Source organism: Tamandua tetradactyla, chromosome 6, assembly GCF_023851605.1.
Source record: "Tamandua tetradactyla isolate mTamTet1 chromosome 6, mTamTet1.pri, whole genome shotgun sequence".
NCBI lineage: Eukaryota > Metazoa > Chordata > Mammalia > Pilosa > Myrmecophagidae > Tamandua > Tamandua tetradactyla.
In genome coordinates this window covers 81,517,087-81,544,822 of record NC_135332.1, presented here as the reverse complement: position 1 = coordinate 81,544,822, position 27,736 = coordinate 81,517,087, and the positions used below count along the sequence as shown (strand labels likewise).

The following is a 27,736-nucleotide window of genomic DNA, read 5'->3' as shown; positions in this document are numbered from 1 at the left end:
TTCAGCCTTTTGGGCTGAAGTCCCATGTCCTAGGGCCTGAGCCCAGATGACCCGGTCCACAGTTACCACCACTGCCCCCGCATACCTGATTCCTTCTGAGACATAACTGCTCCCGTCTGTATATAATTCTTCATCAGGATTTGGCCAGGAGTTGTTGGTGAGATTAGCCCTCAGGTTCGTAAGAGATTCCAAGATCTCATGACAGTCATGGATGGGCTTGGATGGGTCATCATTCGGAAGCAAGGTGGCGGGGTTAAGAGCCGCTGTTTTTAGGAAGCGGATTCTTGGGGGATCTAGTAGCAATACCTGATACTGGGTTATCCTGGCATTTGAGAGCCATCTCTCGGGCAGACTCTTTAGTAATGTTTCTACTGAATGTGGGGCCACTATGTGTAAGTCCTCTTCCAGAGTTAATTTGGATGCCTCTTTGACTAAAATGACAGTGTTGTCAATGGCTCGGAGGCAGCTTGGCCACCCGGCTGCCACATAGTCTAGTCTTTTAGACAGGTAGGCAACTGGCCTTTTTCATGGTCCTAGCATTTGGGTGAGGACTCCTTTTGCTATTCCTCGGGTTTCAGCAACGTGTAGTTGAAAAGATTTGGACAGGTCAGGCAAAGTTAAGGCAGGGGTGTTCACCAGCTCCTGTTTCAGTGTTTTAAGAGCTTTTTGCTCAGCCTTGGTCCAGGTAGAGCTTCCTCCTTTCCCCCTGTGCTAGTGTACAGGGGTTTTGCTATCTCTGCAAACCCGGGAATCCAGAACAGGCAATATCTAACTGCTCCTAAGAATTCCCGTACCTGCCTTCTTGTTTTTGGTTGGGGTATTTTTAGGATAGCTTCAATTCTATTAGAAGACAGAGTTCTTTTTCCCCCTTTTAATTCATACCCTAAGTATGTTGCTGAACTGGTGCAGAGTTGAGCCTTTTTGGCTGAAACTGGTTAGCCCAACTGGGCTAGTTCCTGTAACAAGTTTTCGGTTGCCTTTTTGCAGTCTGACAGATTATTAGCTGCCAGTAAGAGGTCATCCACATATTGTAGGAGGGCTATCTCTGGATGCTCTTGTCTAAAACAAGCCAGATCCTGGCTTAAGGCCTCATCGAACAGGGTGGGAGAATTTTTGAAAACCCTGCGGCAACCGAGTCCATGTTAGTTGTCCAGAGAACCCCCCTCTAGGTCAGTCCATTTAAAAGCAAAGATGGGTTGACTTACAATGGCCAGGAGAAGCGAAAAGAAGGCATCCTTTAAGTCCAGAACAGTGTAGACCTGCTGGCTGGGAGGTAACAGGCTCAAGAGCATATATGAGTTAGGCACATTGGGATGAATGGTTTCAAATTTTTTGTTAACCTCTTAGAGATCTTGCACTGGCAGGAAATCATTGGTCTCGGGTTTTTGGACCGGGAGAAGGGGGGTGTTCCAGGCTGAATGGCAGGGGACCAGAATACCTGTCTCTACGAGTCTTTTGATATGGACTGCAATGCCTTTTTTTTTTTAGCCTTTAAGCTTATTGGGTATTGTCGGAATCTGATTGGGGTGGTGGTGATAGTTAGCTGGATAACAATAGGGGGCCAGTGGGCAACTAATCCTGGTAGGTTAGTTTCTGCCAATACATCTGGTATTTTTTCTTTAAATTCCTGCAAATATGGGCCTGGGACCAGCAGCGACACTCCTGCAGTAAGTAAATACTCTTCTATTAAGGGGCAAGTGAGGAGAATTGCTGAGGGGTTTGTATTGAAGGAGCTCAGCCGAATCATTTTTGAAAGAGATGGTGGCTTGTAATTTCTGGAGAAGTCTCTCCCAAAAAGGGGGTATGGACACTCTGGCATTACAAGAAACATGTGGGTGACAGTTCCTTCCCCAAGGTTAGTGATCCTAGTCTTCGTCCGTAGGTAAGACTTTGTCTTTCCCATTGCTCCCTGTATGGGGATTTTTCCCTTAGATGTGGGCCCTTCTGCTTGCTGGAGGATGGAGAAGGTCACCCCAGTATCCACAAGAAATTTTATAGGCTTGCCCCCAATTTCTAAGGTAACTTTGGGCTCCCAGGGGCTCAACGAAATGGAGCCCCAGCCCCATCAATTAGCCTCTTCAACTAGAATGGGGGCCAGTTTCAATCCTTTAAGTCCTCTTTTAGGGCATTCATTTTTCCAATGTCTGCTCTCTTTGCAGTAGGCGCATTGGTTTGCACCTAGTCCAACATTTTCCCTTGGTTTCCCTTTCTTTTTTCAACAGTTTCCCATCTAACTTTTTGTTTTTCCTGTTCATCCATTGCAGATATTAAAATTTTGGCTATTTTTTTGGACTGCACGGTCCCGGGGTCATCTCTGTTATTAAAAGTCTTTTGGGCAATCTCTATCAGTTCGGACAGCACTTTACCCTTAAATCCTTCTAATTTCTGTAAATTTTTTCTTATATCTGGGGCCGACTGGGTGACAAATGCTGTATTTACGGCTCACCTATTTTGGGGCACCTCTGGATCTATAGGGGTGTACAAGCGGTATGCCTGCAGGAGGCACTCAAGGAAACTGGCCAGAGATTCATCTTTTTTGTATGGTTTCGCTTACCTGAGATAAGTTGGTCAGCTTCTTGGCCGCCATTCGTATTTCCCAGAGCAGAGTCTAGTGATACCAATCGAGAGCCTCCTTACCTCTATCAGTGTTGAGGTCCCATCCGGGAGGTTGGAGGGGAACATAGTCTCTAATCGGGTTGATTCAGTAGCAGGTTGTCCATCAGGTCCAAGAATTAACTTCCTCACCTCTCTCCTGATCCAGTCTCATTCCTCAGAGATGAAGAGGGCCTGGAGGAGCTGTTGGCAGTCATCCCAGGTGGGCTGGTGGATAAAAAGACAGTCTCTGTGCTGGTTTGAAAGGAAGTATGCCCCCTACAAAAACCATGTTTTAATCAAAATTCCATTTCATAAATGATAGAATAATCCCTATTCAATACTGTATGTTTGAAACTGTAATCAGATCATCTCCCTGGATGATGTGATTTAGTCAAGAGTGATTGTTAAACTGGATTAGGTGATGACATGTCTCTACCCATTTGAGTGGGTCTTGATTGGTTTATTGGAGTCCTATAAAAAAGGAAATGTTTTGGAGAATGGGAGATTCAGAGAGAGCAGCACCATGAAGTAGATTCCACCAGCCAGTGACCTTTGGAAATGAAGAAGGAAAACGCCTCCCGGGGAGCTTCATGAAACCAGAAGCCAGGAGAGAAAGCTAGCAGATGATGCCGTTTTTGCCATTTGCCCTTCCAGCTGAGAGAGAAGCCCTGATTGTGTTCATCATGTGTCTTCTCACTTGAGAGAGAAACCGTGAACTTCATCGGCCTTCTTGAATCAAGGTATCTTTTACTGGATGCCTTAGATTGGATGTTTCTGTATACTTGTTTAAATTGGGAGATCTTCTCAGCCTTAGAACTGTAAACTTGCAACTTATTAAATTCCCCCTTTTTGAAAGCCATTCTGTTTCTGGTATATTGCATTCTGGCAGCTAGCAAACTAGAACAGTCTCCAAGAGGGAGATGAGCCCCTGGGACTTTTCAGAGAAAGAGGGATTTTGGTTTTTCCAATTATACAGGGCGCTAGAGGAAAAGGGGACATAAACCATGAAGGGTGGGCGGGCATCCCCTGGGGCAGGGCCAGCCTGTCTTAAGGGTAAAATTGGGGCCCTGGAAGAATCCGGTGACTGTGCACCAGAAGAAGGGTGGTAAGCAGAGCCACTTCTGATATGGGAGGGGGCAGAAGGTCACCTCCCGGCTATCACAGGGGCTGATTGCCGCCTCTTGGCTGCTTATCCCCTCTGGTCTCAGAGGGGGCGCAGGGGCTATCGGATATGGGGGAGGGTCCATTAAGAGCAGATCCTTCGGTGGTCCTGTAGGTACTGGGACCCTGTTAGTCTTTTCTTTCTGAGTGTTCTTCAGTACAAGGGCTGTTTTGATTTTGGGGGGGGCTTTCTTTTTGGGACTCCAGGCAAGACCATAACCACTTGGGTTTTTCTATTTAAATTTCAATCCAAATTAGCATATAAGGGATTTGGTCAGAGTAGCCTGGATCACCAAAAATTGTCCTTTGGACTCTATAAACTATAGATAGGTCTGTGGTTCCCTCAGGAGGCCACCCAGAACCAAAAGTTGGCCACTCCCACGAGCAGAATTTCTCCAAGTCGAAGGCATTGACAGGGGCTCCATAGTCTCTGGCCTTCCACTGAAAATTTTTCAAAAAACATTGAAGGGGAGTACAGATAGATGCGCTTGACTGACCCATGGCAATTATGACAAGAACGACACAGAATGTGATGAGACCAACAGATGAGAGAAGAGACAAACCAAGACACACAAAAGCATTATCCTGAATTGATTCCTAACCAGAAGCTTCGGGCAACGTCTTGCTCTGGGACCTGACCTCAGAAGTTATGCTGCGTCCAGCCTTCCAGAGGTCCCCGACCTGGATCCAGTAACAGACCTGTACTCACCAGTGAGGTTTCCAGAAACAGATGACTCCACCAGATTTTGTATAATTTCAGAGGATCCTGTAGGACCAGTCCCATCCCTGATCCTTGCCTGAGGCAGAGGAACGTATCTCCAAGGCCTTCCCCTAGGCCAGACCTCAGTTCCGGGGGCAATCCCTAGGACCTGTGGTCACCAGATGTCCCATTAGGGATGATCTTGCTGGGGCCTCCAAATGTTGTGGGGCGCACCGAAAGAGAGACCATGTAATTCAAAACTGCAAGCCAATTTGGAGTCTTTATTAGCCAGCCGGCAACTGCCTCAGAAACTTCCAAGAATATTCAGAGAACAGCCCCCAGAGGTTTTCAAGGTGAGCTTATAAAGGCTAAATGTAGTTTGCAGTTGCTAGCAAGCAAGTGTAATCTTAGCAGAAAAATGCCGTTAGCTGTTGCCAAAACACATCCCATTCCCTCAGTTCCCTAACATCAGTTATTGTTTAACTCTTGGGGACTTTCCCTGCTCAGGCCTGATTTATTGTTCCTGGCCCTCCACAGAGGCTGAAGCTGGTGTCAGGGCTTTAAGAGTTGGGCCACACGTGTCCCTGGTTGCTGCTTCCTTCTAGCTGCTGACTCGGCCTAAGGGCTTGCGCATCCCCGTAAAGCTGGGGCCAGGCTGGGACCTGTCTGCACACCTGAGAAATTGCCTCTCCAGGAGATGCTCATGAGGCGGCCTGGCAGCCACCGCCCACCTCCACCCCCACCTCCCCCAGCCCCAACCCCTGCTAGCTTAGGGTAGTGCTGTTGGTGGGAAAGGTGGCCAAAATATCATTTGCACTTCAAATGTCTCTTGTTTTCCATAGTATCAATTCAGGTTTGGGGACATCTTTTGTAATAGAAAATTTCACACGTAGAAAGTAGACAGAATGGCATGATAAACAGCCTTACTCAAGTCACCAGCTTTAACTAGCATCAATCAAGGCAGGCTCTTCTTCATCTGGGAATCACAAATGCTACCAGGACAAGGAGCATCTCATTCCTTGCAGTCTCTGTCCCTGCCACTCACTTGCCCTACCATGGCAGCTATTGTTTCCAGTTACCTGTCAGGTCTTTTCAGAGGTATTCTGTGTGTGCCAGCACTGTGGAATGTACACTGAACCCTGTTTAAATAGCTTTTAAAAACATAATGCTCACACAGCTGCTAATTTCCTTTATGCCAGTTTTAGGACTCTGATCCATGGACTTTGAGACCTGATTTAAACCTTACTCCCTGTTCTGTCTCAGCAGCTCCTGGGGTAACAAACACCTCAGTCTATTCCTGAGGGGGTGAGTATGCTGGTTTGAAACTGTTGTGTACCCCAGAAAAGCCAGGTTTTTTAATCTTGATTCAATATTGCTGGGGGGATCTTTTATTTTTTTAATTGTGAACAATAACATATATACAAAAAATTAATAAATTTCCAAGTGCATTTTAAAAAGTAGTTATAGAACAGATTTTAAAGTTTAGTGTGAGTTACAGTTCCATGAGTTTTCATTTTTTCTTCTAGCTACTCCAAGACTCTGGAGAGAAAAAGAAATAGCAATATATGATTCAGCAGTCGTACTTATTTGTTAAACCCTATTTCTCTATTATGCTCTTCCTTCTCTCTTTCTTTTTTTTTTGTGAAAAATAACATATATACAAAAAAGTAATAAATTTCAACACACAGCCTAACTTTAGTTGTAGAACAGATTTCAGAGTTTGGTATGGGTTACAATTCCACACTTTTAGGTTTTTATTTCTAGCTGCTCTAAGGTCCTGGATACTAAACTACATAAACTAACAAATGAGTATAAGTGCTGAATCATTATATTATTATTTCTTTTGGTCTCCAGTGTCTTAGAGCACCTAGAAGAAAAAATGAAAAATCGTGGAACTGTAACCTATGCCAAACTTTAAAATCTGTTCTATAACTACATGTTAAAATGCATTTGGGGGCAGGCAACAGTGGCTCAACAGGCAGAGTTCTTGCCTGCCATGTCAGAGACCCAGGTTCGATTCCTAGTGTCAGCCCATGCCCCCCCACCCCCCAAAAAATGCACTTGGACATTTACTGCTTTTTTGTATATTTGTTATATTTCACAATTTAAAAATGTTTAAAAAGGGGGATACACAGTGAAAAGACTTTCTTGCAGTCTCTGTCCCTGCCACTCACTTGCCCTACCATGGCAGCTATTGTTTCCAGTTACTTGTCTGTCTCTTCAGAGGTATTTTGTGTGTGCCAGCACTGCGGAATGTGCACTGAAACCTGTTAAAATAGCTTTTAAAAACATAATGCTCGGCCAGAGGTTTCCTGGCAGGAATCTAAAGGCTCCGGCCTGGCCCTCGGCCCACTGCGATTGCTGTGGGGCCGCCCCCAGGCGCTGCTGATGCCCCGCGGCTGCCTCTGAGACCAGCCAGGCAGCACCGATGAGCTGTGGCGGGCCAAGCGGCCGTCGGGGCGCCGCGGTCCTGCTGGTCACTGCCAACATGGACTCGCCTTGGAACACCCAGCAAGCCTGCAGAAGAACCGGCTGCAGGAGTTTTATCAGGTGAGCTGTTTCTCATGGCTGCTGCGTACTCATGCCTCGCTACTCCTCTGGGCAGCACCACCGAGCCCTGATGGCTGGTTCTGGGCAGCCTCTGCTGGGGGAAACAAGATGCCATGTAGGAAAAAACTCTTTAAAGTGGTCCATGCAGTGACAACAACCATTTGACTGAGCTTGAAGCCCATTCTTCTTCCAAAGTTCAGTCTTAAGAAGAAAGCATCCTCAACAGCTTGACTGCAATCTCCTGAGGGATCCAGTCAGCTAAGGCACTCCTTAATTCCCAGTCCTCAGAAGTTGTGGGAAATAAGATATTTTTGTTGATTTAAGATGTGAACTTTTATGGTAATTTGTTATGTGGCAAAATATAACTAATACACTAACAGATTGTTTTTATAAATATAGCGTATCATTAAAATCTACAAAGGTAGATTTATTTTAAGCAACCAAGTTTAAGTATTCAAGATGAAAGTAGTTCTTTAGCATTCGTAAATTAAGTAAAGTATATTCAAGGATAGGGCAACATGTTTGATATTAATGTTATTAGCATAATTGTTTTAAGAAGGAATGGTTATCTTGATATATATATATATATATATATATATATATATATATCTCAAAAGACATTGCTAAAATTCAACAATCATTTCTTATTTTAAAAAGCTCAGCGCAGACTGGAGGAATATTTTTATAAGATCCTATAAATTTGTATTGAAACAACACCATAACCTTATTTTTGGTGACTCAACTGAGACGTTTCCCCAAAATTTCAGAATAAGAAAAGAGCACCTTTTAATTTTAAGCTAAATTAAAATCAAGACATTGATATTAGGCATCTTCTGTTTCTAGAATATCTAAAGAAAGGGAATATTCTCCTAGTGGGATGCTTGGCTCAGCAGTGAAGGATATTTACTTAGGTATAATAATACAGGGATTGCTTACTGATTTTCATGGACACATGTAAGACATTACTGTGATTATAATACACAATTGAAGACATGTACAAATCTCAACATCCTTGATAATTTGTAAAAGGAAGAATGTGGCTTCCAGTAGGGAGGAGAAAAGGGGATTAAATCAATTCTCATCTTACCCAGAGGGGAGTTTAGATACTGAATAAAATATTTGAAAATGAAATGTAGGCATGTTTTGGTTTGCTAAAGCTATTGGAATGCAATATAGCAGAAATGGTCTCTTGTTTTCAGAGGGGATTTATTAAGTTACAAATTTACTGTCTTAAGGCCATGAAAATGTCCAAATTAAGGCATCCAGAAAGAGATACCTTGACTCTGAGGAAAATCCTATAGTATCTGGGTTTTCTCTGTCACATTTGAAGGAACATCATGTCATGTGCTGTCCTTCTCTCCCAGCTTCTAGTTTCAGATGGCTCACTAAGTTCCTGTTTTCAGTGGCTTTCACCCTAAGAATCTATGGCTCCTCACTTAGCTTCTCCAGGAGAGACTCTGGGTTTCATGTCTTAGCTTAGCATCTCCAAACACCTGTGTCTTGGGTTTGTCTCTCTGCTCTCTGTGTTAGGTCTGAACTCTAAGATTTCTGCCTGTTACTCTCTTCATACAGAGCTCCACAAAATGTATTAAGATTCCCCTTGAAAATATAGAGCTGTGTTCCAGTAGCCATGTTTCTTGATGATGATTGAACAATGATATAGCTTTCACAACGTGACTCTGATTATGAAAACCTTGTGTGTGATGCTCTGTTTATCTACCATATCAACAGATGAGTAGAACATACGGAATAAAAATAAATAATAGGGGGAACAAATGTTAAAATAAATTTAGTTTGAAATGCTAGTGATAAATGAAAGTGAAGGGTAAGGGGTATGGCATGTATAATCTTTTTGTTCCTGTTATCGTTTTATTTATTTTTCTGTTGTCTTATTATTTCTTTTTCTAAATTGATGCAAATGTCCTAAAAAATGATGAATATGCAACTATGTAATGATATTAAGAATTACTGATTATATATGTAGAATGGAATGATATGTTAGTTTTTGTTTGTTGTTAATTTTTTAATTAATAAATTTAAAATTTTAAAAAAATTAAAAAATAAAAAATATATTAAAAAAAAGATTCCCATTGAATGGATCACATCTCCCTCTAATCAAAAGGTCCCAATCACAATCAGTGAGGGGAAAAGTATCTGCAGAGCCCCCTTCGGGGAATGGTGAGAACAAGGAGAAATTCAACTTCCCCAAGTTGAATTCTTTTTATTCTCACAAGCAGTGCAGACAACCAAAGCTATAGACTGAGCCCCCAGTCTTGGGGTTTGTTCATATGAAACTTAACCCTGCAAAGGATAGGTCAAGTCTACTTAAAATTTAGGCCCAAGAGTCACTCCCAAGAGAGCCTCTTTTGTTGCTCAGATGTGGCCTCTCTCTCCAGCCAACACAACAAGCAGTCTCACCACCCTATCCCTCTCTACATGGGACATGACTCCCAGGGGTATGGACCTTCCTGGCAACGTGGGACAGAGATCTTGGAATGAGCTGAGACTCAGCATCAAGGGACTGAGAAAACCTTCTAGATCAAAAGGGGACGAGTGATATAAGACAAAGTGTCAATGGCTGAAAGATTCTAAACAGAGTCGAGAGGTTATCCTGGAGGTTATTCTTATGTGTCAAGTAGATATCATCTTGTTATTCAAGACATAATTGAGAGGCTGGAGGGAACTGCCTGAAAATGTAGAGCTGTGTTCCAGTAGCCATGTTTCTTGATGATGATTGAACAATGATATAGCTTTCACAACGTGACTCTGATTATGAAAACCTTGTGTGTGATGCTCTGTTTATCTACCATATCAACAGATGAGTAGAACATACGGAATAAAAATAAATAATAGGGGGAACAAATGTTAAAATAAATTTAGTTTGAAATGCTAGTGATCAATGAAAGCGAGGGGTAAGGGGTATGGTAGGTATAGTCTTTTTTTTTTCTTTCCTGTGTTCATTTTATTTCTTTTTCTATTGTCTTTTTATTTCTTTTTCTGAATTAATGCAAATGATCTAAGAAATGATGAATATGCACCTAAGTGATGATATTGTGAATTACTGATTATGTATGTTCATGTTTTGTTTTGTTTCTTAATTTTTTAATTAATAAATAAATTTTAAAAAATTAGACTTGAATGTCAGGGGTCTTATTTCTGCTTTATCCATTTCCTTTTTTCCATTATAGAAAGTAGGCAATGTTTTATATTTTTCAGCCCCTGAGATCAAAGTTCAGAATGAATAGTTCTATGAAAAAGAAAAAAATAAGGATTATTAATAGAAATTACCCTTTTGGGTATTTCTCAGGAACATTATGTCAGAGAAACTTGTAAATACAAAGGGACATCAGAGGGAAACTCAACTAAGCTAATTTCAAGGGGATTCTTTTTCCAGAAGTATCTCAACCAGTTTACTGTGGCCTTCAATAAAATGCAGAGGAGGTACAGTCCAGGAAAGCAATACATTTGAGATAAGTTTCAATCTGGATTCAAGCCTTGTTAGATATCAAAGAAATTGTATAGGAAAGAGAGAAACCCTACAACTCTGTGGAAGACAAGAAGTAGAACAGAAGGAAAATGGTTTATCTGGTATATCCCAGATCTGATCCTTTCTCATTGATGGTTTCTAATGCTTTACTTTTCTCCTTTGCCTGGGCCATCATTTCTTGTTTTTTGTTTTGTTTTGTTTTGTTTTTTAATCATCTGTTGAAACCTGGACATTTGATATTTTAGTGTGCTATCATTGTAATTTAGACTCTGAGGAGTCTGTTCCTTAAGCTTTTATCCAGCTAGTACTATGACAGAGCTTTTCTTGAATACGGGGGGTGCTTAAAAAAAAAAAAAAGACATAAAGAAAATAACTTTCCCAGTCTTTATAGATTGACCTGTATGAGTGCTCTTTTTCAGGGCTACTTGATGAGTTTAGAAAATAGTTCAAGGACAAAGTGTAGGGGCCTGTATTAGTTAGGGTTCTCTAGAGAAACAGAATCAACAGGGAACACTCACAAATATAAAATTTATAAAGTGTCTCATGTGACCGTGAGAATGCAGAGTCCAAAATCCGCAGAGTAGGCTGTGAAGCCAACGATTCCGATGGAGCACCTGGACAAACTCCACAGGAGAGGTTCACCAGCCAAAACAGGAAGAGCCTGTCTCTTCCGAATCTTCCCTATAAGGCTTTCAGTGATTAGACTGAGCATCACTCATTGCAGAAGACACGCCCCTTTGGCTGATTACAAATGGAATCAGCTGTGGATGCAGCTGACATGATCATGATTTAATTCTATGAAATGTCCTCATTGCAACAGACAAGCCAGCACTTGCCCAACCACCATTTGGCCAAGTTGACACATGAACCTGACCACGACAGGGCCCTTGGTTCTTTTCTGTGCATAGGTCTAGTTTTGGGCATGCACATGTGGCCATAGGATTTTCCCATCGACACTGATATGAACATCCCCTCTTCCCAAGGAGACACTTTCCTCACAGTCCCAGACATTGCACTGTATGTTCTACAGCCAGATGCCCTTGTCCCAGGCAGCACTGCTTGACTGCTTTTCCACAGTGTTTCATAAGCGAGGTCTATGAACCACTTTCTACATGCAGGACAAGTTCTGGGATGGCAAATCCCTTAGGCCATCATCAGACAGATTGGGCCCAATATGCGCACGAAGGTTACTCTGCTTCTTCCTGAATCAGGACCAGGGTTCCCCATTGGAAGCATGTCTGGCTTTACATGGAGCCAGTGAGAGAATGGGGGAAGAACCAGGAGGGGCCCGACAAGATCCTAACCACTTTTATGTGGCTTTTATCTTGATTTAGCACTTGCCCTGTTATTGCAGTCTTTTAACTGTTTTGAGAAAGATATTTCTGCTGGTACTTGTCGGTTGTTCAAAGCTTCTGTGGGGGACAGAGCCCTGAAGCTTCTCATTCTGTCATGTTCATCAGCATGGGCCTGGATTGGTTGGTATATTAGTTAGGGTTCTCTAGAGAAACAGAATCAACAGGGAACACTTGCAAATATAAAATTTATGAAAGTGTCTCACGTGACCGTAGGAACGCAGAGTCCAAAATCCACAGGGCAGGCTGCGAAGCCGATAACTCCGATGGATGGCCTGGATGAACTCCACAGGAGAGGCTCACCAGTCAAAGCAGGAATGGAACCTGTCTCCTCTGAGTCCTCCTTAAAAGGCTTTCCATGATTGCATTTAGCATCACTAATTGCAGAAGACACTCCCCTTTGGCTGATTACAAATGGAATCAGCTGTGGATGTAGCTGACGTGATCATGACCTAATCCTATGAAATGTCCTCATTGCAACAGACAGGCCAGCGCTTGCCCAATCAGATGAACAGGTACCACAACTTGGCCAAGTTGACACCTGTCCCTAACCATGACAGTCGGGAACTTGGTTTTACCTACTAATGATTCTACCCACTAGTAAACATGGTCTGGTCATAGTCTGACTGCTGAATCAAATCCACCTGTGGCCATAGGGTGAGCCAGGAAATAGGCAGAGAGGAATTATTTTCATATGTGGTGTTCATGATTTAAAGTTCTTCCATGTACAGTTATTTATTATTCTGTGCCGCAGGCAGGTACAATGCCTAGTAGCATTGGTCAAGAAGGGGGTGTGTGTTCCACCACCACAGCACCCTGTGGAACACATAGTCCTGTGAATCATTTTCTCATCTACAAATACAATGGTTGGGTGTCACTGTCATGAGTAGGAAACCTGTGGTGTCATGAGTAGGAAAGAGGTCTTTGTAAATTATTTGACTTTTGAACCACGTTTCTCTAAGGAGCACTGATAAATGAATATTATTTTCATATATACTTTTTATAAGAGGCAAACTATTTTGATTCCCAGTTTCCAGGCTGTAAAGCTGAGACAACTTCTCCTAATATTCTAGCTTAGATGCTTACCATATGCACATTATAACGGCTGTTGGAAGGATACTCTGGTTCAGTAACAATGCAATTATTAGGCTCTCTTTGCTCCTTACCTCTTGAGACACAGATCCATCCTATTGTAGGGAGAGAGGCATTTCTTCCTGTGTCACCTCCCTAACCTGCTCTTCAGTGATTAATAGTTTTTGAAGACCAATTTCCAAAAATGAAGGGATGTATATGCTCGTGGTCCTGAAAGATAAGCAGGTCAATACTACCTTGAACTGTGATAGACTGAAATAATGAGGTCTTAAAGGGCAAAACAGGCTTTCAAAAGGGTGAACATATGTGTTTTATATCTAGAATAAAATAATTCAGGGACTAGATGTTTGGTGGTTAGAAGTGTGAAAACTAAAACCACTGTGAATGGTGAGAAAAAAATAATGAGCGAGGACAATAACTTCAGGGAAGTTGGAGCATCTCATTGAAGTTAATGTCATAGAAATGCATGAAAGGAATAGTCTCTAGGGATGTGTATCACCCTGTGGATTCCTCTCCAAGAACATATGGTGAGCAGGAAGCTTTCTTTTAGGCCTTTACATTAGCTGTGAAGTGAGACCTGTGAGCACTCCCTTTCTGCTTTCATCAGGCTCACCTTTCCCCTACCAAGGTGTTGTCTGCTTCATAGCTCTGGTACATCCCACATTTCTCTCATAAGAATGGGCTCCTGCTCACCTATCTTTTGTACTGCTTTCTGCCTTATTTTTGAAACTTTCATACTGCATTTTGCTCTTGGACATAAGTGCTAATGCTCTTGTTCCCAGTAATTTCCTTTATTATAGGATAGAAAACAGGAAATGTTTTTTTATTGCTTTTTCAGATTCCCAGATGGAAAATGAACATAGGTGGTTTTGTGACAAAGAGAATGTGTCTGAAAGTATAGAATCCCATGGAATCAAACTGGAAACTACTCCAGGCAATGTTTCAAGAACTTGATTTCAAAGAAACTTTAAAATCTGACAGAAAATCAAGGGGAAAATTCAGCTAGCCTTGAGGGAATCATTTTCCCAGAACTCTTTCAAACAATTATCCACAAGAGAAAGAACTGAGGAAGGAAATTGTTCTAGTTTGCTAGCTGCCGGAATGCAATACACCAGAAACGGAATGGCTTTTAAAAAGGGGAATTTAATAAATTGCTAGTTTACAGTTCTAAGGCTGAGAAAATGTCCCAATTACAAGTCTATAGAAATGTCCAATCAAAGACATCCAGGGAAAGATACCTTGGTTCAAGAAGGCCAATGAAGTTCAGGATTTCTCTCTCAAGTGGCAAGGCACATGACAAGCACAGTCACAGTTTCTCTCTTGGCTGGAAGGGCACATGGTGAGCAAGGCGTCATCTGCTAGCTTTCTCTTCTGGCTCTCTGTTTCATGAAGCTCCCCAAGAGGCATTTTCCTTCTTCATCTCCAAAAGTCACTGGCTTGTGAGCTCTCTGCTTCTCATGGCTATATCGTTTTTCTCTGCTCTCTCTGTATCTCTCATTCTCCAAAATGCTTCCTCTTTTATAGGACTTCAGAAAACTAATCAAGACCCACCCAAATGGGTGGAGACACGCCTCTACCTAATCCAGTTTAACAACCACTCTTGATTAAATCACATCTCCAGGGACACGATCTAATTACAGTTTCAAACACACAATACTGAATAGGGATTAGAAGAAACAGCTGCCTTTACAAAATGGGATTAGGATTAAAACATGGCTTTTCTAAGGTACATACATCATTTCAAACCAGCACAGCAATGAATTCAGAAAACATTTCGGTCTGAATTCAAACTTTGTTACACATGAGAGAGAGAATATAGGAAAAAGAGCCTATGATTGTAAAACATGTAGAAAATATTGAAATACAATTCAAACTTTATTCAGCAAATTCATGCTAGAGAGGAACACTCTGGAGATGAAGATTGTGATGTAGTCCTCAGCCTGAACTCAGAATTTATTTTATACCAAGAAAATCATACTGGAGGGAATCCTTACACATAATGAATGTGGGAAAAGTCTCAATCAAAGCTCAAATCTTATTCAGCATAGAAGAGCTCACACTGGAGAAAAACCTTACATGTGCTGCAAATCCTTCAGTTAGAATTCAAATCTTGTTAAACAGATAACTCACCTTTGGATATAATAAGTGTGACAAGACCTTTAGTCAGAACTCATACCTTATTGTGCATCTGAGAACTCACACTGGAGAGAATCCTTACAAATTAATGAATGTGGGAAAAGCTTTAGTCAGACCTTAAACCTTGTTCAGCATAAGAAAATTTACGTAAATGAGAAACCCTATAGATGTAATGAATGTGGCAAGAGCTTTATTGGGAGCTCAGCTCTTATTCAGCATCAGAGTATTCATACTGGACATAAACCTTATAGGTGTGATTAATGTGGGAAGGACTTCAGCCTAAACTCACAACTTACTAGACACCAGTAGATTCACACTGGAGAGGAACCCTATCAATACCACAAATGTGGGAAAGCCTTTGCTTTAAGTACAGTATTCATCTGGCATTAGAGAACACACAGAGGAGAAAAACCTTATAAGTGTAGTGAATGTTGAAAAGATTTCCTTCAGAGTAAAATTTTTTTTATCACATAGTTGTATATTCATCATCATGATCATTTCTTAGATCATTTGCATCAGTTCAGAAAAAGAAATAAAAAGAAAACAAAAAAATTCATACATACCATACCCCTTACCCCTCCTTCATCAGACTTCCATGTCTTCTGGCTTCCAGTTGGGTTTGATCAATGGGCAGCCCTGGTAGTAGTTTGGCGGAAGGGCATTTATTTATTTACTTAACTTTTTATTTTGAAATAGTTTCAAATTTACAATATACTTGCAAAAATAATACAAACCACATGCAGAGAAGTCCAACATATGAATCCCCATACCCAGGTCCACCGAGTTCAACATTCAAGCTTAATATTGTGCTATATTTACCAAATCATTCATTCTATCCATCTATTTACCCATCCATCTGTCTGTCTACAGCTGGGAGTAAGTTGTACACATTGTGCTCCAAGAACATTTAAGGCTTCCATGTACATGTTCAAAGAACAAGAATATTCACTTATGTATTCACCTTAGGTACAGTTATCATGTACAAGAAATTTAACATTGATATAAAGCTTAAAGTCTGTTCCAATTTTTCCATATCCTAATAATGCCCTTGTGGGTTGGTTGTATCCTGCCACTGAAGGTCACTTGTCCTTTCCAGTGGCTCCTTATGCAACTCTCTCCCTCCGTGTTGCTGATCTCTCTCCCTTCCTTTGTCCCCCCAGACCACAGGTAGGTGACATCTTTGCTGCTGCAGTTCCCACACCAGCCCTCAGGGTTCCCCTACACCCTACTGCCGTCTTTGAAACCAATCCTTTGTAAATAAATCCTCCTGGAATTATCCAGTTTGACTCTGCTGTTCATTTCTTGTTGGTATCCTGACCAAGACACTATTCATGATAGAACACAGCACAGAGCAGTGCTTGGTGGTGCTAGCCAAAAGTTTTAGCGACAGTCGTAGTTTTTCATGATGGCCTGCCACTTCTTTGCTGATTTTTTGCATTATAAGGTGTTTATTTTTTTTCCTAAAATTTTAAGGGATACTTTATCATTTATTTTGCAAATATTTTTTCCTAGATAATTTTTAAAATTCATATTGGAAATAAAAATTGAGCTATACATGTGCCTTTCTCTTTATGAGATCTTACTTAGGAAGCCCTCCCTAATCCTGAGAATATAGACATTTTTACTTTATATTTTCTAGTACTGTTAATAATAATTTATCTTTTAAAATTATTTGGAACATGTGTTGGTATAAAGAATGAAGTGAGAATCCCACTTATTCTCCAGTAGTAGGTAATTGTCTTATTTATTTCTAGAATAATCTACATTTAAGTTACTGATTTGAAATCCTGTCTTCAGAGTCTTTAAAACTCCTAGCAACTTTCTGCTTCCTCTGCCCACTAAGCACAATAAGTGCTTTCTGACAAACTTTGTTTTGTTTCTTATACAGTGGCACCAACACAGTATATGAATAAACAGATGCATGGAAATAGACCTAAGAATACATGACAACTGTGCTGGTTTCAAAGTGTTGTGTACCCCAGAAAAGTCGTGACGTTTACTCCCAATTCAATATTGTAGGGTGGAAACCCTTTTGATGAGATTATCTCCAGGGCCATGCGGTGTGCCCAATTGTGGGTGTGGCCTTTTGGTTAGATGAAGCTGCGACTCAGCCTATTCAGGAGTCCTTTAAAGGGGATCATTTTGGCAAAAGCTCAGAGCCCATGGAGACACTTGGAGAACAGTTGCTTCAGAGCTGACAAAACGGATGTTTGGAGATGCTTGGAGTGCTGACAGAGCAGATGCCTAGACATGGGCAGAGCCCAACAGACGTTGCCATATGCCTTCCCAGGCTTCACCATGTGCCAGCCAGAACCCAGATTTGTGCCCTAGAAGAGCTAAGTAAAGGCCCACAGATGCTTAGAGAAGAAACCCTTTGCATCAGAAACTGGAAGCAACAGAACAGGGAACAAGGACTAGCAGACACCAGACACGTATCTTCCCAGCTGATAGAGGTGTTCCAGGTGATATTAGACTTTGAGTGAAGGTAATCTCTTAATTTGGACATCTTCTCAGCCTTAGAAATGTGAACTTGCAACATAATGAATTTCCTTTATAAAAGCCGTTCTGTTTCTTGGTATCTTGCATTCCAGCAGCTTTAGCAAATCAATACAAGAAGTTTGTGTATAATAAAGACCCTGAACTCACTTGGCCAGTGTGGTGCAAGAGGGCTTTCAAGGGCTTGGTTATGGCCTCGGGTCTCCTCTCAATTGGGTTCCCCCACTGTGTCCCCAAGGCTGCACACCAGGTGGGTGCCAGATGAAGCCTTCTGCAGATTCTAACTCCCTGCTCTTTCTGCTACTGCACCTGCAGCCACTTACTTTTGGCCTTGTCTCTCTTCTCCTCCCCCTCATCCTTCTGTACAGACTTGGGAACCTCTATCTGCTCTGGAACAGAGATAAACCTTTTAGTGCTTCTGGGGAGGTGAGCTGAATCTTAAGCCCAGCCTTAAGAATTCTCTCTACCTTTAAAACAAACAAAAAAACAGGTGTGCCAGATATCTTTAGATGGTGGCAGAAGGGTGTTTGAAGGGTGAGGAGTTAGAGCTGAAGTCCCTGAATGCAGGGCTCACCCCAGGGATGGCACTGGGCCAGAGCCTCTTACCTGAGCCATCAGCTTATTTAAAAATATCAGTCAAAGCTTGGCAACTAATAAGCAATACGTATTTTGTTTTGTTTTAATTTACCTTAAAGCATACCAACTTCAATTTGTGACAACCTCTTGATGCAGATCAAAAGCCATTTGAGTCTTTGCCCACTGATTGGCATTCCTCGTCTTTCTTGCCAAAACTACCCTGCACCAATATGTTTTATTTTCTTCAAAGTTGAGAAAAAACTTTAAAACACCTGTGAAGTCATGTCACTGTAGGATCCTTCCAGGTCGTTCAGTTTCTTCCTCATCTTTTAGTTGTCAATCTACACCTAATTTGACAGTAATTAATTTTGATAATTCCTTTGAGTCTTCCCAAATTAGGCAATTTAATTTTCACAAAGACCAATCATTTCACCCATGTTTAATAATTTTACCCAACACTTGAATAATTTAACTGGCACTTGCAGGTTTGGAATGAGTTCTCGTGACTCTGGTGACATACACAGAACCAGAGCGAGCAGGCCAGCCACAGCCATGTCCTGGTCAAGTTGGCTCGTTTGGGTTCCTGGTTAAATCAGCAGTGAGAGGGTTAACAGATGTTAATTGGTTAACAAGCACCTAATTCACCACACCAGGGACTTGTGGATTCCTGTCCTGAGTTACATGTGCACTTCGCTCTGGTCACTAGGCGGCATGCGTGTGCTAGCCAGTCTGGGGCACAGAGGTGAGAGGGCCCTGGTGTCATGTGGACAGAGGCTTTGCAAAACCTCCGATCCTCTAAGGACCAGCAACTAAACCTTTGGGGATCCCTTGAGCTTACAGTTGGCCTAAGGACTTCACTGCAGCATTCTGTGCAGTGGGGAGTGGTGCAATGTCCACTCACAGGGAAGGCTAACCATCAATGGCATACCCATACGTCAGACCCTGTGCGGTCATTACAGAGAATGACATGGTTCTGCATGCACCAGCGTGGAAGGACCCATCATGTACTGGATTGAAAAGCAAAGCTGCACAAAGTCATTCTATCTGGGGCTCACCAAAGCAGCAGAACCCGGAGGAGATGGTGCCAAGCAGTTTTGAAGTCCACAGAGCAGACTGGAGCCCAAGGGCAGAGTCTCTTAACCCAGGGAAGCCTCAGCCCCTTTAAGGATTCCAACTGATTAGCGACTTGAATCACAGCTGTAAAACCCCTTCACAGCTTGGTTAGTGTTTGAGTAAGTGGAAGAAGGTGTGTATGCTACAAAATACCCTCCCTCCCTCCAGCTCCTGTGAGAGAATCTCCCTAGGAGCCCACCTGACTGGAAACACGTAAGCGTCACAAACACATAGAGGAAAATCCTGACATACACTGAACATGTTTGTAAATGCAGAGAAAAAAGGTCTCATATATACCTCAAACTGTTACCAGGATTACATCTAGGAGTTTGGGGCAAGGGAAGGAGGGAGGGGCCTTGATTCCTATTTTTATATTGTTTGAGGGTTTTGTTTTGTTTTACTACCAAAATGCATTACTTCAGTATTTTAAACAAAGTACAAGAACATATTTTATAAAATCTTGGGGTGGGGAAGGCCCTTCTGATCATATAAGACAATTTTGGTTACTGGGGAAATTTACTGCTTATATTAAAAATTCCATAATAAAAAGCACAGAAAGAACTGGGGAAAACACTTGTAAAATATAATTATTTCCTCAATTCCAAGATGGAGTTTCCTTTCTATCTCCCCACCCCTCAGCCCGTGGGGAAAAAGAAAATTTGTGATTTGTATCACAATTGAGAAAACAGATATTAGGGAAGAAAGACTAGAATCCCGATCATATAAAGAGTTCTTAAAAACCCAATAAAAATGGGTACAGGACATTTATAGGGAATTCACTAGTCAGGTCAAGAAATGCAAATTAAAACAACTGCCATTTCTCATGATTAATGAACTGATTAAAAGGACCACCCCCAGTGTCCTTGACCTGGGCAGCCCACTTCCAATCCCAAGGAAATCATCATGGACATAAGCCAGGGTGACCCTGCAGTCTCCATGGTGCATCAATCACAAACAAAGCAGTAGACATACAGGGGGTTGGTATCTGATCATAAGGTATACATATCTAAGCTAAATATAATCCTGATTCTGTAAAATAAATACCTACACATGCACATTAGAAAAAGACTAAGAAAATACACCCAAACATCAACAGCTGTACCTAGAGAATAGGAAAAAGGGAATTATTTTATGGTTCTTCTTTGTAAGTTTCTTCATTTTATAAAAGTTATACAGTAATTCTCTACTTAGAGTGGAAAAAATGTTAATTTAAAAATAAACACCCACAGGCCAGGCAGCTCCTTTCTGGTACAAGTTTTACAGACAACTTGAGCAGCAGAAGAAGCTTCCCATGTTCCTGGGCTGCCAGTGGCGTGGTCCTGATGGGGAGGAGAGGGTGCCAAGACTCCCCGGCCTACCAGCAGGCCCTCAGGGAGCTTCTCCCCAAAGCTTTTGGGGAGCGAATCTTCCTGGCTGCCCACATGCTTGACGCCACAAGGTTTGCTTGGCTGAGCTCATGGTTTGCTGGGTGCTGGGGCTCCTTCCTGTCCAGAGCAAGGAGATGGGGTGGGGTGGGACATAAGGGAAGGCCCCCATGTGGGGAGGCTTGTCCCAGTAGGCACCCACTATTCACAGGGCCAGAGCCACATCGTCCCAGGTGAAGGTAGGTCCTGCTGGCCATGCCCCTGCCTGCTGGGGCTCCAGTGGTGCTGCCCTGCTTAGCCAGGGACACAGGGAGCTCAGGCAGGCCTGGATCAGGGTGGACCACCACCAGCTCACCTGGGCCCAGGTGGTTAACAGTCCCTCTACACCTGTAATCTCCTACCTCCCCCATGCATTGCACCGAGGGGCTGTGGGGGTCTGTCCTTATACCCTGCCTCCCCCACTGGGGAGCTGGACTCAAAACAAAGGTTTGTCACCTTTGTTCCTCCTCTGTTTCAGAAGGGTCTGGTCTTCTTGGCTAATCTTAAAAACAAAACAAATGAATGACAATACCACAATCAATATTAGGAAAAACGAAGTGGACCCCCTACATGCATCCTGGCTCAGCTTCTTCTCCCACTTAGGCTTGAGATGGAGACAGCTCTAGGCTCAGCCTTTCACACCGTGCTTTCCTCAGGCCAAAGGACCACTGCCACCAACTTGTGAGACCCTCCGGGGCCACCGCCACCTGACTTCTGTGCACGGTGTATCTCCACTCTGCACCCTTGATGCCTGGGTGGGGTGGGCTCTCCTGGGTGGATTCTCTGCCTGGTTGTCATGTCAATGGGGAGCACCCCTGCACTCCCGGCTGTGTACTTTCTGGTGCTGGATTAGGGTAGACAGCCAGCTGCAGGCTTTGTTACAGGCCCTGCACCGGTATGGCTTCTCGCCAGTGTGGAGCCGGTAGTGCTCGTTGAGGGTGTAGCTCCGACGAAAAGCCTTGCCACACTCTGTACATTTGAAGGGCTTCTCCTTGGTGTGGATTTTCTGGTGCAGAGTGAGGTTGGATTTGCGACTGAAGGCTCTGCCGCACTCCCTACACGCAAATGGCTTCTCACCCGTGTGCAGCCTCTGGTGTAGCAGGAGCAGGGAGTTGTGTTTGAAAGATCTCTGGCACACAGTGCACTCATAGGTCTTGCGCCCTGTGCGGGTCTTCTGGGTGGGCCCAAGCAGGGGACTCTGGCACTTGCTGTTTCCTTGGGGGTATTCCTCGGTGTGCAGCTTGTGGTGCTTCAACAGTGAGGCCCTGTGGAAGAAGCGCTGCCCGCACTGTAGGCACTTGTAGGGCTTCTCGCCGCTATGGAGGCGGTAGTGCTCCTTGAGGGTGAACCTGCGGCAAAAGGCTTTCCCGCATTCACTGCACTCGTAGGCCTTCTCGCCCGTGTGGAATTTCTGATGCTGCAACAGCTGGGTGCTGCGGCTGAAGGCCTTCCCGCAGGCGCCACACTCAAAGGGCCTCTCCTGGGTGTGGATCCGGTGGTGTGCAATCAGCTGCGTGCCTTGCCGGAAGGTCTTCCCGCACTCGCTGCACCGGAAAGGTTTCTCCTCGGTGTGGATCAGCTGGTGCCTCAGCAGGATCGAGCTCTGCTTGAAGGCTTTCCCACACTCGGTACACTGGTAGGGCTTGGCCCCCGTGTGAATGATCTGGTGCCTGAGCAGGAGTGAATTGTACTTGAAAGCCTTGCCGCACACACACTTATAGACTCTCTCTGCCTCTGTGTCCAGGGCAGCCGTGCCACAGGCTGTGCTCAGAGCAGCAGTTCGGCTTGCCCACCCTGCACTGCAGAGGCTGCTGGGTGTGCTCAGGCCCTGCCCCAGGGGGTTGAGGTGTGGCTCATCTGCCTGGGCCTCGTGACTGCCATTACTTTTAGATAATGCGGGGTCAACCCAGGGGAGGCATCGCAAAACCCGGCCAGATGACTCCTCTGGTTTAGAGCCCTCCCTCTTCAGTGAAGACTCTTTGAGCCTAGCCTCCACCCAGAAATCTGAAACAATGAACAGAAAATGGAAAGAGGTTTTAGTCTTCATATTCAAAAATGAAACTCAATGACATGAAGACAGAATCTTTATGTCAGAGGAGAGAGCCAGAAAAACTCTCAGAAGGGGACTCAAACCCAGGATTTGGGTAACAATGGGAAGAAACGGGGATTAATAAAGGCATAGCACTGTGGGCGGCCAGCTTGGGAGGGTGGGGAGCCCCACAAGGGGAGAGAAAAGGGCAGGGGTACCCAGGGGCAGGGCTTGTGGGGCTGGAGACTCCCCTCTGGCTCCAAGCACCCACAGCACTTGGCTCAGCAGCAAACAGGTGGGAGCCCTAACAGGGACCTGTAGGCTGCAGTCCCCTTCCAAAGGTCCTGGGGGCAGAATCTCCACAGACCTGGAGCTTGTTCCTTGGCTCACTGGCCTTGTGGAACCAGGTAAATAAAAGTGGGCTCCAGAGTCCTACTGTGCAGGTGCTCCCCAAGTACCTGCTGCCCCCACAAACTCAGCCCGTAACACCATGGGTGACAGAATGGAGTGTTGGGGTTTGTACTTGGTCCTCTTGCACAGGTTAGTCTTGGATGACCTTGAACTTCACCAGCAAGGTTTGTGTACGAAACTAGGTCCTGTTAAAAGGAGCTGAGGACATATGCCCTGCACCAGGGCGAGGCCCAAGCTGGTCCCAGGAGCCTGCTTGGAGTTGTAACCAGGCCACAGCCTTGGCTGCCCTGGGTCTCATGCTCACCTGGGCAGGGGCTGGCCTTGGTCCTATTCTCCTCAGCCACTAGTGAAATCAAGGCCCCTGGCTCCTCCCCTTGCTCCAAGAGGGAGATCAGAGCTGGTTTGGTGATGAGAAAGCCTACAACAGGAAGGAGAGCAGCATGATCAGGGCAGGGGAATAGGAGGGAAGAAGGGTGTCCAGCTGCCCAGCTGGGGCCCTGGAGGCTGTGGGCGGTCCATGCGGGCTCAGGGACACTTACTCTCCCAGGAAGGAAGTAGCTGGCTGGCTGTAGGGGAGATGGAGGGACTCTGCCCCTGGAGAGAAGCCCTGGGTTGTGGGAAGCCGGGCAGCGGGTGCCCAAGGGGTGGGACAGGGAAGCTTTCCTTAGGGGTGTCAGGGCCTCCAGCTTCCTCTCCAAACATGCTAGACATCACCCTCAGAAAGGAAGCAGCTCTTGGCGTGGGGCCCAAGTGGGCAAGGCAGAATCATCTCTGGGTGCCAACTCAGGGAAGCATTTCCCAGCACCAGGACTGCCCATGGACATTGCTCACCCAGCGAGGCCACATTCCTGTAGTTCTCCAGCATCACATCCCGGTAGAGCGCTCGCTGGTCAGGAACCAGGCAATTCCACTCTATCCTCGTGAAGTACACGGCCACATCCTCAAATACGATGGCCTCCTGTAACCATATCCCTGCTGTCCTAAGGATGACCAGTGGCCTGGAAAAGTGTGGTGCCCCACTTGACTCTGAGAGTCAAGGCCTGTCTCTGTAGGTAACTACGGCATTCCCAGGGCCTCATGCTAGGGTCTACTCCAGTACTCTCCAGGTAATGGAGAAGAAACCCCATCCTCTTCATCCTTCATCCTTCATCTCTTCATCCTCAGAAGAAACCCCAAGGGAGAGAGAAGAGGTTGACAGGGAGAAACAAGGCCACAGTGGGAGTGGGGCCTCAAGTTGGCCCAGGACCTCTCCTTAGGCCATCAAAGATTTGGGGAGGGTATAGCTCAGGGTTGCTGGGGGCCAAGGCAGTGGCAGGCTCTGCAGGACCTGTGGGGAACAAAGGCAGCCTCTTGGGGAGGACACGTACTAGGGGCTGGGGAGAGCTCACCTGGGGTCTGGGCGTCGGACACTCCACCGCCATTCCAGAGCGCCTGTCTTAGGGGTAGGGCAGTTAGTGCTGAGGGAACATACAGCCCAGAAGTGGGAAATGCCAGACCTAAGCATCCCCACCCCACCAGGCCACACCCACAGGGGCCACTGAGGTCCAGAGGAGTGCAGAAGGGTGAGATACTGCCCTCTCGGTCACCTCCCATGCCCCAAGACCTGCATGTCCACACTGCATTACCTCTTTCCTGATTTTTGCTGGAAGTCTCCTTCCTAGGGAGGCCTTTTAAGACCACTTTATTTAAAATTGCTATCCCCGCCCCAGAATCCTTGGTCTCATTCCCGGCTCCATTTTTCTCCACAGCATCTGCATAATGTGTGTCACTTACTTCTTATCCGTCTGTGGTATTCACGGCTGCCTTCTCAGGGCTGCGTGTGTACCCAATGGTTTGTGAAATGACTGAACGGATCTGTAAGGGAGGTGACCTGCAACCAGTGAACCCATGTCACGGGACATCAGAAAACATTTCTGCTGCACTACTACATGAAACAAGCAGACTGTCAAAAAAAAAGTGAGCACAGGACTTTCATTTAGAAAAATAACATACACCATACAAAACAAAATCCTGGCAAGCCACACACCAATGTGTTAACAGCAGTTCTTTATAGAACTATGGGCCCTTCTTGTTTTTCTGCTTTCTAAAGATTTTATTTACAAATACATTATTTTTGTGGTTGGGGAAAAGTTAGTTAAAAACCAATAACCATGACTCAGCCTGAAGTATGTGTGTGTGGTGAGCAGGTTCTAGCCTGGTTGAGTTCTTCCCTTCAACAGGTACTTGTCTTCTGGGTTTGAGAAGGTCCCTGGAGTCATCCTCCTCTGTGGGGCATAAGCCCCCTAACTGACACTTTGTAAAGAGCATTTTCTTTCAGGCATCAGGTACCTCAAAGCTTATAGGCAGATGCAGCATAGCTACCTGGGGACATTGGCAGGTGATTTGGGCAGCAGAGCTCATCAACATGCGAGGGAACAATTGGCTGTGGGGAAAATGATGGGAGAGGCTTGGTGGATCACCTGGGCCTTGGGAGACCAGACCCATTCCCCTACCCCCAACAGTCCACCAATGGGCATCTGTCCAGGCAGCTTGCTGACAGACTTGTTGATCTCCCTAACTTGAGGCCAGGACAGCATCGCAGGGGATAGGGCTGCTGGGGCAACCTGACCTTCCCTTTAACCCTCCACAAATACCACCCTTCCTTGTGGTAAGAACTACAGCCCTGGAACAGGGAGCCGGGAAGCAGTGAGAGCTTTTATTTGTTAACTCACACGTCAGGGGGGTTCATGTCCTCTGGGAAGCACTGCTTGGTTAGAGGAAAACTGTTTTTTAGTCCTACACTTGGACCAGGAACTGTGTTTAATCAGATGAAAACACTGCTAAATTACACAGAATGGAGCATAGGATTTGTCCATGATAAAAGCAAACACACAAAATAGATCAAGTCCCAGCTCACAACATTGGAAGGAAAAACAAGAGGGGTGTGGGGAGTGCTAATTCAGATGGACATGCTGGGAGGGCTTCCTGGGGGAGATAACATTTAATCCAGGCCAGGAGGACCAGGAGTCATCCCTTCCTCCTCACGAACCTGCTGCACCGGCCCGGCTCCCTCAGTACACTCCGGTGGCACAGCCATGGCCACTCCGGCCCGAGAACTTGACAACTCAGTTCCCTTCACCTGGAAGGTTCTCCTTAGGGACTTGCAAAGCCGGTTCCCTCTCAGCCGTAAGGTCTCAGTTCAAATGTCACCTGAGAGAGGACTTCCCTGACCATCCCTGGCTACTGCCTGTTGCTTCCTATGGAATGGAGCTCGAAGGATATTAAGGAATGATGAGAAAGCGAGAGATGGGATCAGGGGTCTGAAGATCAGACTTTATTCTTAACCAGATTCAGTCTATATACTACAGGGTGACAAAAGGCATGCATGCATTTCCTGAGGAATCAGAGTGCTTAATTTTCAGTGCTCTCTTCCTTCATACTTAATACAACCATTTGGGGTAAACATTCTCTTCCTCCCAGACTGCTCTACATAACAATCTCCACAATTTACTGCTGCCACCACCCTGACGCCAGATGCTCCCAACAAATTCTGCGGGTCCTCTTTTAACCCTTGCTCCTACAACTGCCTGCCCCTCATTTCTCACAATTCTAAGCCCTTCATCTATTCTCTTCAAAACCCTGTTGCTACAGGAAATGGCATGCTGACTTGTTTATTGCCAGTCTTATCTACAGGAGGCAGGGGCGGTGCTGATCACCAAGGAATCCCCAGCACTTCAAGAGTTCTTAGGTTACGGTCGGGGCTCACTAACTGCTGGCAGAATGACTACTGTTTTCAATCACTGAACCTCGGGGTGGGAAAAACAGCCCAAGGTAACGTGGGAGAGGGACCGCGCGCGGGGCTGGCAGGTGTGGTCGCCGAAACGGGGGCGCCAGGCAGAACCCAACAGCCAGCACGCGCTGCTCCGGCACCAGGCGAAGCCTCGGGGGGCCGCAAACCGGACAAGCCACCCCGCCGGGCGTCTCCTTCAGCACGGGGGGGCTCGGGGCGGCGGCCTGCGAATCCCTCAGCGGCCGGCGGGGATCGCGAGCCTCGGGTGGACAACGCGGGCGTGAGACAAGCCTTCGGCGGCCAGAACCCGCCCCACGGTCCGGAGCCGCGGGAAAACCGCGCCGCAGCCTCCGCCGAGGCGGAACCGGAGGGTCGCGCCCGTCCCCGGCGCCCGCCCCTGCAGGCCGGACCACTCACCCAGCGCCGCCGCCCCGGACCGGACAGAGGAGCTCAGCGCACAGAAATCAGGTGGCCCGCCCCGCTCCCGGAGACAGGCTGCGCCGCAGTATCGCTCTAGGAAGCTCGGAGGACCGCGCGCCTTGGTGGTGCCCTCTTGCCTCTCCACCCACACCAGGCGGGCTCCTGGAAAAGAGTTGAAATGAGCTGTCAATTATCGCGAGAGCAGCTGAGAGGGTTAGTCGCGGGGTCCGGGTTCGGGCGAGGTCCCACGTGGATTTTTCAAAGCCGCAGCCCCGCCCAGGTCCGCCCCCCCACCCCCCCACCGCCCTCCCCCGGGGCCGCATCGGTGCTCCCGCGGGCTCGCCAAGGTGGGACGGGGCGCGGCGGCGGGGGGCGTGTGCGCAGGGATGCGAGTCTTTTGTCGCGTTCTGGACGCCTTTTTCCGGCCGGTGAGTCTCCTCGCCACC

General features: G+C 45.5%; 1 protein-coding gene across 17 annotated transcripts; it reads right to left on the bottom strand.

The window, feature by feature from the left end:
• Positions 1 to 14,066: 14,066 nt before the first annotated feature.
• ZNF517 (zinc finger protein 517) lies at positions 14,067 to 27,521 on the bottom strand. Of its 17 annotated transcripts, none has more exons than XM_077166445.1 (7): positions 27,288 to 27,521; positions 25,463 to 25,523; positions 24,875 to 24,971; positions 24,490 to 24,536; positions 23,933 to 24,059; positions 23,406 to 23,519; positions 14,067 to 22,665 (listed from the first exon to the last, which is right to left on the bottom strand). In XM_077166445.1, exons 4-7 carry the CDS (start codon positions 24,520 to 24,522, stop codon positions 21,461 to 21,463), a joined length of 1,479 nt encoding a protein of 492 aa, XP_077022560.1. In that variant the 5' UTR covers positions 24,523 to 24,536; positions 24,875 to 24,971; positions 25,463 to 25,523; positions 27,288 to 27,521; the 3' UTR covers positions 14,067 to 21,460. The 17 variants fall into 17 exon arrangements, with proteins under 17 accessions (XP_077022560.1, XP_077022563.1, XP_077022559.1 ...); XM_077166448.1 differs by having other exon boundaries at positions 24,875 to 24,955; XM_077166444.1 differs by having other exon boundaries at positions 24,875 to 25,523.
• Positions 27,522 to 27,736: the final 215 nt, after the last annotated feature.

Bases quoted from the DNA above. Each gene is read 5' to 3' on its own strand.
- ZNF517 (XM_077166444.1), bottom strand. From the start codon at position 24,522: ATGGCGGTGGAGTGTCCGACGCCCAGACCCCAG. The intron at 23,520-23,932 runs GTGAGCAATGTC...TTCCTGTTGTAG, and splicing joins CAGGAATGTGGCCTCGCTGG to GCTTTCTCATCACCAAACCA. The intron at 22,666-23,405 runs GTGAGCATGAGA...TCATTGTTTCAG, and splicing joins CAAGGCCAGCCCCTGCCCAG to ATTTCTGGGTGGAGGCTAGG.